At 34.1% G+C, this 16180-nt stretch overlaps 1 protein-coding gene across 3 annotated transcripts in view; it reads left to right on the plus strand.

Annotated features, from left to right (window-relative positions):
- Positions 1–16180, plus strand: part of gtdc1 (glycosyltransferase-like domain containing 1) — an 83457-nt gene that overhangs the window by 10696 nt on the left and 56581 nt on the right. For all 3 annotated transcript variants that reach the window (XM_066687510.1, XM_066687509.1, XM_066687511.1), the window contains exon 2: positions 9360–9556. In XM_066687510.1, coding sequence (XP_066543607.1) covers positions 9378–9556 — 179 coding nt within the window. In that variant the 5' untranslated portion in view covers positions 9360–9377. The remainder of the gene's footprint in view (positions 1–9359; positions 9557–16180) is intronic.

A 16180-nucleotide genomic window follows, 5' to 3' on the forward strand; every position in this document is an offset into this window, starting at 1 on the left:
GCACGCCATCTTAAAGCTAGTATGTTTACATCACCCGATCGTCCCGATTTTTTTTTTGTCTGCTTGGAAGTCACATTGGTAATGCATTTAAGAACATGTCTCCTAGTTGAATACAGATTTGTATTTCGCCAGTTTATAGATATACTGTATACATACACATTTACCTCTTTGTGTTTGTAAGGTTTTGTTGTGTAATGTAAATTAAGCCCTTGTAGGATTTTACATCTGCTGCGTTAATTTAAAACACAATTATGATATATTCCCACAGTTGTAGAACTTATTTAAATCAGGTGATGCATTATATACATGTTTTGTGTTACATCTTGTTGTACTGGAAGGATAAACTTATACTGAATGTTTTGTTTGTTATTCATATTTACACTCACCTAAAGGATTATTAGGAACACCATACTAATACTGTGTTTGACCCCCTTTCGCCTTCAGAACTGCCTTAATTCTACGTGGCATTGATTCAACAAGGTGCTGAAAGCATTCTTTAGAAATGTTGGCCCATATTGATAGGATAGCATCTTGCAGTTGATGGAGATTTGTGGGATGCACATCCAGGGCACGAAGCTCCCGTTCCACCACATCCCAAAGATGCTCTAATGGGTTGAGATCCGGTGACTGTGGGGGCCAGTTTAGTACAGTGAACTCATTGTCATGTTCAAGAAACCAATTTGAAATGATTCGACCTTTGTGACATGGTGCATTATCCTGCTGGAAGTAGCCATCAGAGGATGGGAACATGGTGGTCATAAAGGGATGGACATGGTCAGAAACAATGCTCAGGTAGGCCGTGGCATTTAAACGATGCCCAATTGGCACTAAGGGGCCTAAATTGTGCCAAGAAAACATCCCCCACACCATTACACCACCACCACCAGCCTGCACAGTGGTAACAAGGCATGATGGATCCATGTTCTCATTCTGTTTACGCCAAATTCTGACTCTACCATCTGAATGTCTCAACAGAAATCGAGACTCATCAGACCACGCAACATTTTTCCAGTCTTCAACTGTCCAATTTTGGTGAGCTTGTGCAAATTGTAGCCTCTTTTTCCTATTTGTAGTGGAGATGAGTGGTACCCGGTGGGGTCTTCTGCTGTTGTAGCCCATCCGCCTCAAGGTTGTAGGTGTTGTGGCTTCACAAATGCTTTGCTGCATACCTCGGTTGTAACGAGTGGTTATTTCAGTCAAAGTTGCTCTTCTATCAGCTTGAATCAGTCGGCCCATTGTCCTCTGACCTCTAGCATCAACAAGGCATTTTCGCCCACAGGACTGCCGCATACTGGATGTTTTTCCCTTTTCACACCATTCTTTGTAAACCCTAGAAATGGTTGTGCGTGAAAATCCCAGTAACTGAGCAGATTGTGAAATACTCAGACCGGCCCGTCTGGCACCAACAACCATGCCACGCTCAAAATTGCTTAAATCACCTTTCTTTCCCATTCAGACATTCAGTTTGGAGTTCAGGAGATTGTCTTGACCAGGACCACACCCCTAAATGCATTGAAGCAACTGCCATGTGATTGGTTGGTTAGATAATTGCATTAATGAGAAATTGAACAGGTGTTCCTAATAATCCTTTAGGTGAGTGTATATTGTGACTTTTTCTGTGAGTCATTAACTTTTTAAGGTAGAGATACAGTTTGGTTTCAATTGATTGGTTTGCTATTAGTTTATGTATTTAGTCTCCTTTACAACAACAACAACAACAACAAAAATAACCTAGAATATAAAGGAACTTAAAGTATATTCCTCAGATGAAGGAATGACATTGCTTGCTTCAGTAAATGGTGCTGTTATGATTTTTTTGTTGCGCATGCAGGATACATCAGATTGTAAAAATTGTTACCATTTGTGTAAACTAAGGCTTCGTAATATAGTTAGAGTATATTGGTTAGCAATATTTAATCCCATTAAAATCCAGCCCAAATTGATTTTATTTTTCTGTCAAAGAACTCCATCCCCTTTAACTGTCACTAACAGAAATTAAGAACTATAGATTGGCTGCTGATTTCACACAGAACAATATTTGTGTTTTTTCCTTCTCCTATGAAATACAGCTAGCCTAAATTACAAAGTTTGCCACAAATACATAGAAAGTCGGTTATTGCCTTTTGTATTGTTATCACAGCCACTTTTAATGTTCACTGCAAATAGCTCAAATGAAGCTTCTTTCTGTTCTAAAATCAATACTGTTGCTCTTCTATGACAATAATGAACATAGTCTTTTGTGAACTATAGGATGCCTTGTATATAATGGATTGCAGCCTAAATAATACTGTACCTTTTGGTTATTGTGCTTTATATTTTCTTTCACTTCAAGATAATGACATATTTCTTCATTGCATTTGGATCTTTTTGGATTTTGGATATTGAACATGCCTCAGTACTGTATCTAATGAATAGAAAGACTTGTGATAGAATTATTATTGTTTAGCTGCCTGGAGTATCACCATTACATTTTAATGTTGGTCAGTTGTAGATGAAATTACATCCTCTGATATTACTTGTGTCCCCTCTCCCCCCTCCCAACATCTCAATTTTCATCACGGTATATCTCTACCCTAAGCAGTCAAGAAATGAAATACAAAAAAAAAAATCAAATAAAAGTGTTGGACACAACGGATTAGCAAAGGAATTTGTTATATAACAGCCAATAACAATTTCCATGAATGTAAATTTTAAACTTTGAACCTAGATTAATCAATGTATGGAGATGTTCCTCTTTAGTTTAATTTCCTCAGTTATAGTTACATAGTTCACAAACAATTTGGCTTATTGAACTCGACAGGAGATATATTTGGAATGATCCAACATTTCAAAGCATTTTCAAATATCCTTTTACTCTGTGACCACTCTTACTGCGTTAGCATGGTTTGATATTGTTATAATAATAATTGTAATTAGTAGGCTATTGGAATTGCTGTTGCTCCTTCTGCACCAGTATTTTATTTATTTTTAATTCTTTGTACGTGATTAACACAGCAGCTTCTGTCATGGGCCGTTTGTGTTGCTAACTAATAGGTATTTATTCACAGAAACAGTTTTTAAACTCTGAGGACATAGTCTTCGGTTACATTAGTGACAAGTTTCCTGTAATCATGAATAGCATCACTTTCAAATGTATGAAAATTATTTTACAATTTTTTAGTTAAGGACTGTTTTTAATCCATATAACATTTGCATTAATTTAAGAGATTGAGTTGTCAGAAAAAAAAAGTGCTACGGTGAAGCTGTGTGAAGAAAGTGAGTTGAACACTTGAATAGTCCCCAGAATAATGAACTTGAAACGATGCTCTTAATTTGTGAACATTGTATGGTATTTCGCCTCAAAAGGGAGACCCAAAAGAGTTTCTAATTCCAGTCAGAGGTAGGCAATGATTAGATTGCAATGCCTAATTCTTCTAATACTCATAGCTCATTCCTTTAATATGCAAATTTTAGGTATGCAAAGATCTGATGCTTTTATTTAAGAAATATGTCCTCAGGCAATAGTGGTATGCTTCTAGGGAGAATTCTGTTTTAGTATGAAATAAATAGTTGTTAAAAGGATCACATGAGTTTGTATCTTAGAAGATGAAAAGCTAATTGACATGAATAATTTATTGTGATGCAATATTTTATAGAAATCAAACAGTGAAAAAATAAAGCAAAGTTCAAACATTTCATCTGAAAGATGCATCTATTATGTAGAGCCTTAGAATATTCATAAGAATTTGTTTTATAGCTGGTTTATTATGTTTTTGAAGCTGATTGTGACATAAGAGTTAAGGTCAATGAACTTTTGTTTTGTTTTGTTTAGAGCAATCAATATTTGGATTAATTCAATTAAAAATATGCTGTCATTGAAGACAGAAATTGATCAATTAGTGGATTTTCTATGCAGTCCCAGATTTCAAAATAATGAATTATATGCAATCAGAGCAATCCTATTTCTAAGTATGTTAATTTCTTCTTTAAAGATAATGAAACCACACATTTTTAATAAAACTGAAACCAATCATAAAATATTGTTGCCAAAAAACATTTTCCAGTAAGTATGAACGTAGTGTAGAATTATTTTGCATTTCCTAGTCTTACTATTGCATGCATTTACGGTCTCATTGAATAAGGGGGTTAGCTAATTATTATGCCAATTATTAAAAAAAAAAAGTCCACCAAAATTATCCCAAAGCACAAAGGACTAGTAGGGCTTGAGAAAGGTTGACAAATTGTATTCCATCAATGAATTCCTGAAGTGTTCTCCCTCCTATATTGTTAAATATAATCTTTATTATATTGTTTATTATTTGGCCTTAAATGAGTGGTAATCTAATTCCATTTTATATCCCTTTTCTTCCTAATGTTTCATAGCTGTGTTTTACAGATTGATCTATACCCTTACAATTTACCAAGTTTTACTGAACAATAGTTGTGTTACAGACTAGATTGATTCAGTCTTGTTATGGGAGTCAACCTATATTATACCTAGGCCTACATTCTCAAAATCATGTGTTTGATTTGTGTCCATAATTTGAAAATAACGCAAGGTCCACCACCTTATGGCTAAACAATCAGTGTATCAAGTCTTATCTTACATTCATCAAGTATAAATATTTGATCCTTGCAATGCTAAACACATAATTAACTTTTTAGGTTAGTTTATTTAGTACATGCACCAAAAATGTTTTGCAAGGCAATGATGTCACACCATAGGATGCTCACATTCTGTCTATAAAGGTACGTATCTGTATTTTGCTAATCCAAAAATATGGCTACCTGGGGACCACAAAGATTTGCTATGAAATGGTCCGTATGCAAAAGGGTTATCTTCATTTTGCAGGTTGGCAGTTTGATTACAAACAGTTAATGGTACATAAAAAGTCAATGGCTAAGGAGCAAGGAATCTCTCACACGACAGGAAGCTAACACATAATCACAAGCAGCGCTTTGATATAGGAACACACCTTTTAACTCTCTCTTAAATTTTTAATGAAGAAGCTGAAGGATAATAGACTAATGAGAACCGAATTGAAAACATAAATCAAAATGATGTTGTCCAGTAGAAGCAGTTTAAATTAACATTCTGTATGAGTCGTGTTAAAAGTGCTACAAAATAAATTCATATTCTTTTATTTTGTTAACTAAAAACTTTTAATTTACAGTTCCAGTTTTGTATTTTTTTTTATTTTAGTTCACATCGTTTTTTCCAAGCTAAGAACCCCATTCCAAGGAATTAGCACTCAAGATATTGCTATTTGAAAACAAATGTGTTGGCCCAATTAGTATGCATTGGCAATTAAACTGGTGATAAGTGGATTCATATTTATTTATTTAGTCTCAAATGATTAACCCTTTGTTAAACATAAACATCGTAAGCCAACATCAGAATATAAAAGCGTAAAACGTTATGATATATTTGAAGGCCATTTGCTCTGCAAACAGCAAAAGGAAAACTTATATGAAAGGAAATTACATATCTCTGCTGGCATCCTTCTTAACGGACTATTGTATTTACATGAAAGGCCTTTTTTATTTTTTCTGTTAAACTGCACAAAGACTGCTCTTATTACAGTGAACTTTTGCACATTGTCAGTAACAGTCCACTACTCTAATGTGCATTTGTGGGCCACAACTTGTAGTCTGTTGATATGAATTCTTTACATTTTTGAGTGTTCTTTTAGTTTCACTTCAGTAAATGTTCTTGTAATGTCAACATAATTAATGTTCAGCATTATGTATGTATGTATGTATTTATTTATTTATTTGAAGCGATGTTGGGGATTCCCTAATGAGTCAGATATGTGTAGGAGTGCACCAGAAACCCTTTTCATGTCCTGTTGTTGTACAGTATCAACACATTGGTGAACCTGTCTAAGATAGTGAAATGGCAGGGGGTTGGTGAAATTCAGTTGCATGTAAAATGCCACTAATACTAACTGGTGGGAAGGTGGGAATCCCCAGAAACAAGTTTTATTTTTCCTAAAAATAAAAATAGAAACTTTGTTTGTGTGAGAGTATGAATATGAAATTTTTTGTGTATCATAAATATGATTGAGTCATCTGAGCGATGCAGCCACTAAAGCCACTAAAGTCTCTTGCTTTGTTTAAAGCTTACATTTGCTGAGCTTAAATCTTTCATACATTTTAAAGCTATAAATCCCTACTATGAATATATCTGTGATCAGTACAATATATTTTACTCATTAAGTCTGGAAAAGATAACACTCATGTTTGCTGAGGAGGAAAGAAATCAGCAATTTTGTTAAAGTCGTGTTTTATGCCAGGTTTTGTACCATTGTGTTTCCATTAAGTTGGTAATGTTAAAATAGGTTTTTATGTTACTGATCATAGCTGCTGTTAAACAAATATAACCTGAAACAAATATCACCATGCTCAGCATTTTCCATTGATGTCCAGCATTAGACTTTCATTCAGTAAAACAAAAAGTGTTGTAGGCCTATACTCATTATTTACGGACAGTAGCACTGTGAAGAAACCATGGGCCGCATTAATTCAAAACATTGACCCACCCGCTTATAACAAACTACAGACCTGTACATTATAGTGGTTACATTTCTGATTAGAAGAAAGTGGCATCTAACTAAAAATGAAGCTGAGTACAGTTCTGTAGTTTTCTGTTAGCGGGTGGGTCAAAGATTTGATTTAATCCCAGCCCATATACAGCTATATCAGAGTCTGCAGTAAATTGCAGTGAAAAATATTTTGAATTCACATCAAGGCCTAGACCAAATTGGAACTTTGACTGCCCTGCAAACTGCAAACTTGTATCCTTTTGCGCTTTATTTTATTGTCAGAGGCCACTTTTTACCTTGTGAATTATAACAAAATAAGATAAGAGTGTCATATTTGTGGAAAGATCAAATCATTGAGGAAGTGAAGTGACAAATAATTGGATTCCTTTCTTTTAAATGTTGCTTTGGTCAGTCATGACGATATAACTCTAGGAGCACATTGGATTTAACTTTCATATCCTAAAGCCTGTTGAATACAGACATTTTTTGTAATATTAATACTTACCAAAGGCCAGCGAAAAATAGAATCAAAACTGTTTGCACAGTGATTTGGAATGGTAAAATATTTTAGCAAAATGTACAGGACTTAGTTGTGCACTCTCTATTTGAAACTTGAGTCATGTACAGGGGAAACTAGGGGAAGTATTTCAAATGTGCTGTTATAGTTGCAAACAAAGTTATTCCTTGGTATACTTTGCAGTTTGACCTCCTCTCACTCTCTTTCTTGTGTGTGGACATGTGTTTTTGAACTTCAGTATCAAATATTTCACTCCATATAGCCTAGGAGGAAAAATAAAATAATGTTTTCATATATAGAATCCTTAACACTACTTATTGTTGTGGTTAATTATAGTTCCTTTCTTTCTATACTGCAGTATAATTACACAAGATAGTTTTACAACTACCAGTACTTTAGATTACTAAAAATGAGGTCTACTAGTACTTTAGATTACTAAAAATGAGGTTAATGCATGCATGAAATATAACATTATAAATATATAATATATAAAACAACTGACTCAAGTAAGACTGAAACATTTAATATAGTAGAGATTAAATGGGAAACTTGTACAGGATACATGAACAAGAAATGGTAGCCCTTGATTAAGTGTTAAATATGCATGTTTTCCATTTGGAAATAAGTGAATGTAGAATTCATGTGAATTCAACATGGGTTTCAGACATTATTTATTCAGTTTTATTTTCTTTAGATCAGTTGTCCAGACATTGCGCATTATGGATATAAAAAGTGATCTCGTGGAGGCAGGTATCACGTTTAGAATGGAAATGAAGCATTGTTGAGATGTTTGGGTTTCTTGGGATGCCATTTGAGCATTTTCCCAAATCAGTATATTACCAAGCAGACGACATAATCAGAAAAAACTTTCATACAATTGTGTGTTTAGCACCTCACTTTTTTCTAGTATCATTATTAAATAAATCAATCCAAATAGTCCTTGGGCTATATCCTCCATTGGTCCCAATTGGTGAAACGTAATATAGTAAGGGTACAATTGAAACATGGTACCAGATATAGAGAGATAATGAAATTGGTGAAAACTCAATCAAATGAATGTCTATTTGAAGTAATGTATAGCCTAAATTAGGCCTACATATAGCCTTAACCATGATGCAAACAATTCTTACTTTATGTATTTTCAGTTAGAAGTGTGGAATGCTGGAGGATTCATACTATACTCTTTATTTTAGTTGTCACTTTGTAAAATATTCAGGGAGTTATGGTTTATAACTGTCTAACCATGCACTTTTGTCCAAGCTTATACTTTATACCAGTTTACAATAGTAGCATGTTTCCCTTTGTATTGAAGTAGTAACAGTTTTTGACAATAGTCAATCCTTCACATAACTTCTTACTTTGAAAATAACTGTTCCCTAGGTTCTGATGTCTGAACTGTCTGAATGAATCACTCCTCACAAACTGTAAATGCAGTATTGTAGATATACATTTAAATCAAAGTCATGGAGTTTTTAGCACATCATGCCTGGCTGTGAAAGCTGTCTGTTCCATAGTGCACCTGTAGAAAGCACAGCTATTGAAGACAAAAAACATCTGACTAAAGATCTCAAAATGTCAATTACGTTTGGAAATACTGTAGGCGAATGCTACGTTTACTAAATCTATAACTACCCACTTATTGATTGTGGGTTTTAAATCTGCAATAAATAATAATAGACGGTTTGAGTTTCCTGAAAAGTGTGTGGTTTCCAGAAGATTAGCCAGGGTTTTCTGAAAAAATAATTCTGAAGGTATACTTTCCCATTGAAACATAATCTCACTTCACGATCTCTAAATCTAACCACTTATTTTATGTTATTTTTTGTATTTTAATGCGTACTAGAAATCTGGCTTTTTCAGTTTGTTTCTGCAGCACAGTAAATAATCAGCAAAATTGTATAGTCGTGTGCAACAACTATGTGCAAAATATCTGTGGGCAGTGGACATTCTCTGAACTCACAATGTTGTTAGTCACTTCATTCCACCCAATATCATAATCAAAAAATCTTCAATTTTAGGAAGGACAATCTTTAGATGAGACAGTTGCTTTATGCCCTTGTCTACCAGTCAATTACCAGCTTGGGCATCCTAAATACCACTGCCTTGCATTTCCTCTTAGTGTCTTTAAAAAATAAAGTGAACAGGCTACTCAAACATATACGCCAATGAATTTAACATTGTATTAAGGGATTCCTGTTGTTTAATGATCCAATAATCCTGCCTGTGACAGTAATCACAGCATACACTGACAATATATTATAATACATTGATCTGTGACACAGGACTTGAATATTTCCTTCTCTCTGTTTGTATTTCAGAATTCATATCATACCCTAATGAGTGTTCTGCTAATTGAAGCATTTTATGGGGGCTCCCATAAGCAGTTGATCGACCTGCTTCAGGAGAATGTGGAGGACTGCGTTACTTTTTCTTTACCAGCAAAGAAATGGCACTGGAGGGCGAGAACAGCCTCCTTGTATTTCATGCAGGCCATTCCCAGCAGCTCAACCTACAGGTAAGTGAAATACAGTGGACTGTCTTGTGCTGGCAGCATCGAAATACCTGGTACATTCATCCAGATATACCTGGTGGAAATTCGGTGCCCAAGGATTTTATAGCCTATACAGATTTATAGAAGTGCTTAAAGTGGTACAGTTTGATGGAAATAACCAATAGAGGGGTTGTCCCAATTGCCCAGCATGGAGGTGATAGTGTTGTTGTATGGGATGGACCACTAGGTATTGTGAGGAGAAGCATGACTGTTAGTGTGAGACTGAGAACTGAGACATTTGTAGTTGATGCTGAGGGTCTGTACATTTCGGGTTTCCTGCTCGGGATTTTATCTAGCATCAGTAAAACAGCTTGGTGAGTAATACAAGAATTGCAGGCAGCCTGCACAGGTCTCGAGTTAACACTCATTCTGCCTTGAGAAAATGAGGTAATATAGGGGTATGTCAACTTTTTTCTGTAAACTCCATTGATTTCAACAAGTTAATGATATCATGGAGGAATAGGCTTGGACAGTAGCTGCATATATATTCAACTAAATAATTCCCTGAATAACCTTATATATTATGTAATAACCAATGTTACTGAGAATAAATGAAAATATATATTACATTTATAACAATCTGACAGGCTTAGTTCATATCAGTATATTATCTTGGGAAAATCCCTACAAAAAAACAAACATAATACAATAAAATACCGACTCACCTTTTTGCATTATTATTTGCTTATCTGACAATTTTTGTGATATTATTTTTCCATACTGTCAGCTATTTGTATTGTAGAAATATAATAGTTTAGAAATTATTAAGTTAGTTTTAGTTTAGTTTTCTTTTCCAGATTAATTTAAATTCTGTATATTTTTTAAATCTCCCTTTCCAAAAGGTCATGACATTTAACCCAATATTTTATCTTCATAAATCCATTTACATTCAAAGTTACAAATGTTCTGGCCTTCAAGAATCCTCTTGAAAATCTTTGTATCTGTTGATATTTCTATAGTGTAGTGGAAAGTAATTAGATCTAACATTATATCAACATATTATAAAAAGTTTATTTAGTCAAATGTTCATATTTTTAGTAAAAAAAAAAAGGCAACTGAAACACTTGTTTTAATGTAAACTTGTACAACTCAATTGTGGTAAAACATACTGTTTAGACAAATCATTGTCATCTTTAATCTCATACCCAGCATTACGTTTATTAGGCAGGGTTAGCTTTCACACTCTGAGTCATGGAACTCAAAAAGGAAGATGGAAACCATTCTCTTCCCACAACTCGAAACGCGGAACTAAGATTCATAAGACAGTGCAATTACCCTAACTCATCCGGGTTCAGGCTCCGAAGAGCTCAACTTGTTCATCCCTTGTTATTCTGCTAATTTCCGTGATTTAAGGAAAATTATGCACATTTCAATGTGGTCATAAATGATATTATTCATGCACAGGTGCTGTGCTAAGCTGCTTCAGAATGATAATTAAGCTAATCTTTTTTTTTTTTGCTTTTCACACAGATCCACTTTGTTCTGCGATTTCTCCTGTGTCAATAACTTGCATGATTGCAGCCCTTTCCCTATCCATTGTTTAATCCTTTTCAACAGAAAACTTACTAACAACTGAGACCAAATCTATATTTTCCCTAGAGCTTCTCAATATTCTAAGAAATAGTTGCCAAGTTGAATTAAAGTAAAAAGTTTGTGACTGATAATTTTACTTAGTATATTCCCTAAGGACATTATTATGGCAAACTATGTAGTTTAATTTTGTAAAATGGATTTTAATAAGTTCAGTGTGACTGCTGGGAGTTTTAAAAACAGGAACAATATTAATTTAAGTAATTTTTTATGTATTGTAAGCCTACAAATGTGTACATGTTGTGGTATTTGAAATGTAATACTTCACTTTGAGTAACTGCACCATGTTTAATCAATACAGTGTTTCTATGGATAGAGAAATGTATACTCGCACTGATAATACAAACAACAGTATTAACTAGTGTAAAAGTTATTATTAGTTACTCTATTCATACATTGTAATTGTTGTTTTATTTCCATAGTAATCAACTACTTGACAATTGTACCTCTAGAAGATGTGAGTTATGAATTATTTATAAAAGCAATATTGTGTTACTTTGTTATTAATTGCCAAATCATACTGAAAGCTAAATCCAGCAGTGCTTTACAGTGAAGTTGTGTTTTTTAGTCAAGAAGACTCCATCAGCTGCAGTTTACTTATGAGAGATCAGTAACGGATTGACCTCTTTCCTTCTAAAACTGTATTATGAGGTGGGGTGTTTTAGAGGCTAGTTTTTAAATGCTGACTGGATGTATACTGTATTCTTTCAGGGGCTTTCTTCAGTATCATTTGAAGAACAGTGGTGGGAGGGGGAAATCCCTGGATTCGGTTACATCTTTTGAATTACTTAATGCAAAATAGAAACATATAGTACTGTCATCTTCAAAGCATATCTTGGATTATTAAATTATATTAGATGCAGTATATCATATGTGTATTTGATAATTGTGCAGTGAAAGGAGTTATGCATTAGTTATGGAGTGAGTTTTGATGTAAATGTATGTATATACATATTAATCTGTAATCACAATCCATTTATATTGCATGGGTGGAACAATCAGCTAGTGTGATTTACCTATGTATATATTTTTCTCAACTTCTCAACTCATACTTCTCAACGTCTTTGACTAAATGCAAAAAGTAGAAATACTGGATTAAAAGTATGAATGTTTTATCAAGTGCATAATTCTTAGCTTTTTTCTACATGTGAAATCCATTTAATCACCTTCTCGGTTTATAATAAATGCATACAGTATATATAAAAAAATAAAATGACCTGCATGATCATTGAGTTTAAAGAAAATGGTCTAATTTATATCTGTTTATCCTCCAAAGCATGGGCCCTAGTTAAATTGGAATGTAACATCCTAATTGTCTTCTTACTTTTTTAAGAGTTGCTACTAAGGAAATGTATCTGAAAAACATTAAACACAACTGCTGCAGCCATCCTTTGAGAAGGACATCAGTTGATCCCACAAATGGCAAGGAAGCGCATATATATGTATATATATATATTTATATATATATATATATATATATTTTTTTTTTTTACTAATGAACACCTGCTACTGTGGTATGAATTCTGTGAGAAAGGCCTGCAAGAAGTGAGGCATGACCTAAAAAATAGTTACCTAACAACGATTACTGAAGTTAATCTTGTGCTTTCCAAAAAGTTGATAGGTGGGCTGCTTACAGGAAACTGGGAAAGAGATGAATCTAAAAAATGTAAAAGCATCCCTCCCACACAGGCCTCTCCGGTTTGCAAGTTACATTCATACCTAAATCTCTGAGCCTGATCAATATTATTGTTTTTAAAAGCAAGAGAGCTGTTAGACAGTCAATATATTACACTTATGTTTTTTTTGTGTGTTTTTTAAACATTTTTCTGAAATATTATTGTGAACCTAGATTTGGCCATACTTTACATTCTAGTCCATATTAGTTAGGTCTTTTTTTTCCCCCACAATGTTTTGCTTTCATCTGAGCAGGGAACATTAAAGTCAGATTAGTGGCTGTCTTTTTATGTTCACATTTAAATATAGGCCTAATCAACCTCAAGCTTGTGACAACATATCCTGATCCTGACAGCAGTATATAACTATCCTTGAGGTTGAAATCCACTTATTTCTTCCCGTTCTTACAAAGAAGCAGGTGAGAGCTACATTTACACTCGGCGTTCAGAGATAAAATTGGGATTTGGTCAATCATGATATCACATCAGCAATGAATATGTCGAAGAAGCTTGTGAAAGGACAGGCGCGATCGATCTGTTTAGGTTGTTTTGGTTATGTTGTGCAGGTAACGTTATAAGGTTTCACAAACCCTTTCTATATTTGTAGTGTTCAAATATATAATACAGCAAACATGAAGCAAATGGGGAAAGTAATTTCTACCCTTCAGACATAGCGACATAAGGTTTTAAGCAGAATGGAGGAAAAAACTACAAAACATAAAATTTTCAGTACATATAAACACTTAAATCAATTAAACATACATTATTAACCCTAACTAAAGTTTATATTTTTTCCTCCTTCTCAATATTTAAAATATTTTCAATGTTTATAAATCTACTCTTCATTTACACTTCCCCTGTATGGCATGGAAACCAATATATACAGTATATATAATGTTTTCTCTTCACCTGTGGAAGCAATTATTCCTATTCTAGATTGAACATATGAAATGAATGTTAAAGTAATCCATTCATCCATATCAGTCATGTGCCTCTGTGCGGATTGAGACTGGTGGAGGACGCTTCTTGCTAGGGAAGCTAATTGCACTGGACTGCCAGTTTAAGTAGTGTTTGAAGCAAGAAACATTTTTGCCATGAATGTACACTGAGCTCTTTCTCTAAGGGAGCAACATGCCGGTGTTACAGTTTTTTATCGAACCCTGTGGACCCAGGCAGGCTATACAAAGTGTCTTTTCATAAATGCATATTAGAACAAGATCTTTATTGAGCAAACACCTGTTTTTGTGGTTTTGTTTGGTTTGTTTGTTTGTTCTTTTGTTTTTTAGATAAAAAAACATAAACAAAATCTTTTGAGACCAGACTGGCCTCGCATTTCTAGTATGTCTATTCATCTTTGTAAAGGACAATGGGACTCTTAATGATTGAAATGTGCCAGTGGTATAATAGAAGAAGGTTACCCTAGCACTGAAGTACAGAAATGGTATAGATTAAGTATCAATATTCTCTTCAATGGGGAATGGGTCCTAAATATTTGCAGTGGAAACACTTTGTTTTTGGATGGTCGTAAAATTCCCCTTTTATTTCTCCTTTGACACCCCCCCACTCCAAAATTATATATTTTTGTAATTCTGGCCTTTCTTTTGCCTCTGATATCATAGGTCAATATTGCAATGTTACCAGTTCAGGGCTGTGAGCAGCAACAACAAACAAAAGCTCTTCTGTTTATTATTATTGTTTAATCATTTGATCATTCATCAAAGGGCACAGCAGAGGAGCATGCAACTTCCTCCATTGCAAGCAGAGTGAGGTGGAAAATGCAAGTGATACAGTTTATAGGGGGAAAAGATTACCGGTATGCTCAGGAGTTACATTATGATTTCGAAAGAGGCGAAGCTACTTTTTGTGGGTCAGTGGCGTTCGTGAAATCTTCAGAATTTCTTGCATAGGCTGTTCTAATTTAAACAATTGTAAGGAAAACTATCAACATATAGCGTTTATATTATACATATTCACAGCTTATTTGTATATTATTAACCTTCTGGGGAAAAGATAAAGCTAACAGAACTATATTTGTTCCTAATTAGTGAATGTTATAATTCTTCATGATATCTGTTAAATAAACTGTATGAACTGTGACTGATTTCATTCTGTCTTTATTTTGTTTTCCATGCCATTGAGAAATAGTGCTGGATGATACAGACTTTGTGTTAAACTCTCTGAGTATGTTTTATTAATAAGAGCTAGTCTTGATTTATGCAAGGGAAATTGTTAACATAGGTAACATTTTACTACATCTAGTGTTTGCATGCTCATTGTTATATGTGTTAAGTAGTGATTATAACCAGGCTTCTGCCGCTAGGTGTTTTTAACTGTGTTGCATTCATACAGGTGTTAAGTGGGGGTATTTAGATCTGTGTGCATGAGGAAAAAATAGCAGCCAGCAGATTTTAAGTCAGAGGTGCATTTTAAATGAGACAGAGGATGTAGATAACCAATACTACTTGAAAGCTGCACTTGAGCTGTTAAAGTTAAATTAATAAAACATCAAAACATACATCTTTCATTTGGACAACCTGCTCTGTGCTGTCTGTTGCATCAATTTATAAAGAACTTTCTTTCATAATATTCTGGCATTCTTCTTAAAGCACAGAGGAGTCTTTGACTTGCATCTTGCAGTGTAGTTTTCTTTTAACCTTGGTCATCTCTGCGAGGGGCTAAATACCTGACTGGATTTTCTTTAGTTTAATACCATTGAAGAAAAGCATTTCTTCTTCATCTGCTGCTACTACTACTAAGAATAATAGTGATAAGTGGACAGACAATTCAAATAAGGAAGCCATAATAATAATAATAATAATAATAATAATAATAATAAAAAAACATCCATATAATATGTACCAAAGAACTACCAAAATCAAAAATACATTTCCATTCAATATTTTTCTTGGCACTGTGTTGCCATTCCCTTTGTTCAGCATTTTTACAGAACCACATTTTAATCAGATTAAAAGCAAGGAAGCTGATAGGTATCAGCTTGGCACACAAACTCTTTATCTGTTTCTTATTTAGTGGAAGTACTATTGTTACTGATTTGGAATAATTTAAAAAGCCTTTCTTTTGAATAGTCACAGGTGTGGAATTGGTGCTTGAGGGACGTTGATTAGTTTGTCGAGGCTCACGAATAAGCAAGATTTTAACACAAATATGAATGTATCGGTACCCTTAACAGACTAACTTTGTAATTATTTTTTAAAAGACAGGGACGCAAGTGATAAAGAGCATCGCTGGAGAACTGTTATGCTTTTCCTGACTATGGACAGAAGAAATACTGTAACCCCAGCTATTACTGTAACTGTAACCTTCA

The sequence above is a fragment of the Amia ocellicauda genome, chromosome 16 (assembly GCF_036373705.1).
Source record: "Amia ocellicauda isolate fAmiCal2 chromosome 16, fAmiCal2.hap1, whole genome shotgun sequence".
NCBI classification, from domain to species: domain Eukaryota; kingdom Metazoa; phylum Chordata; class Actinopteri; order Amiiformes; family Amiidae; genus Amia; species Amia ocellicauda.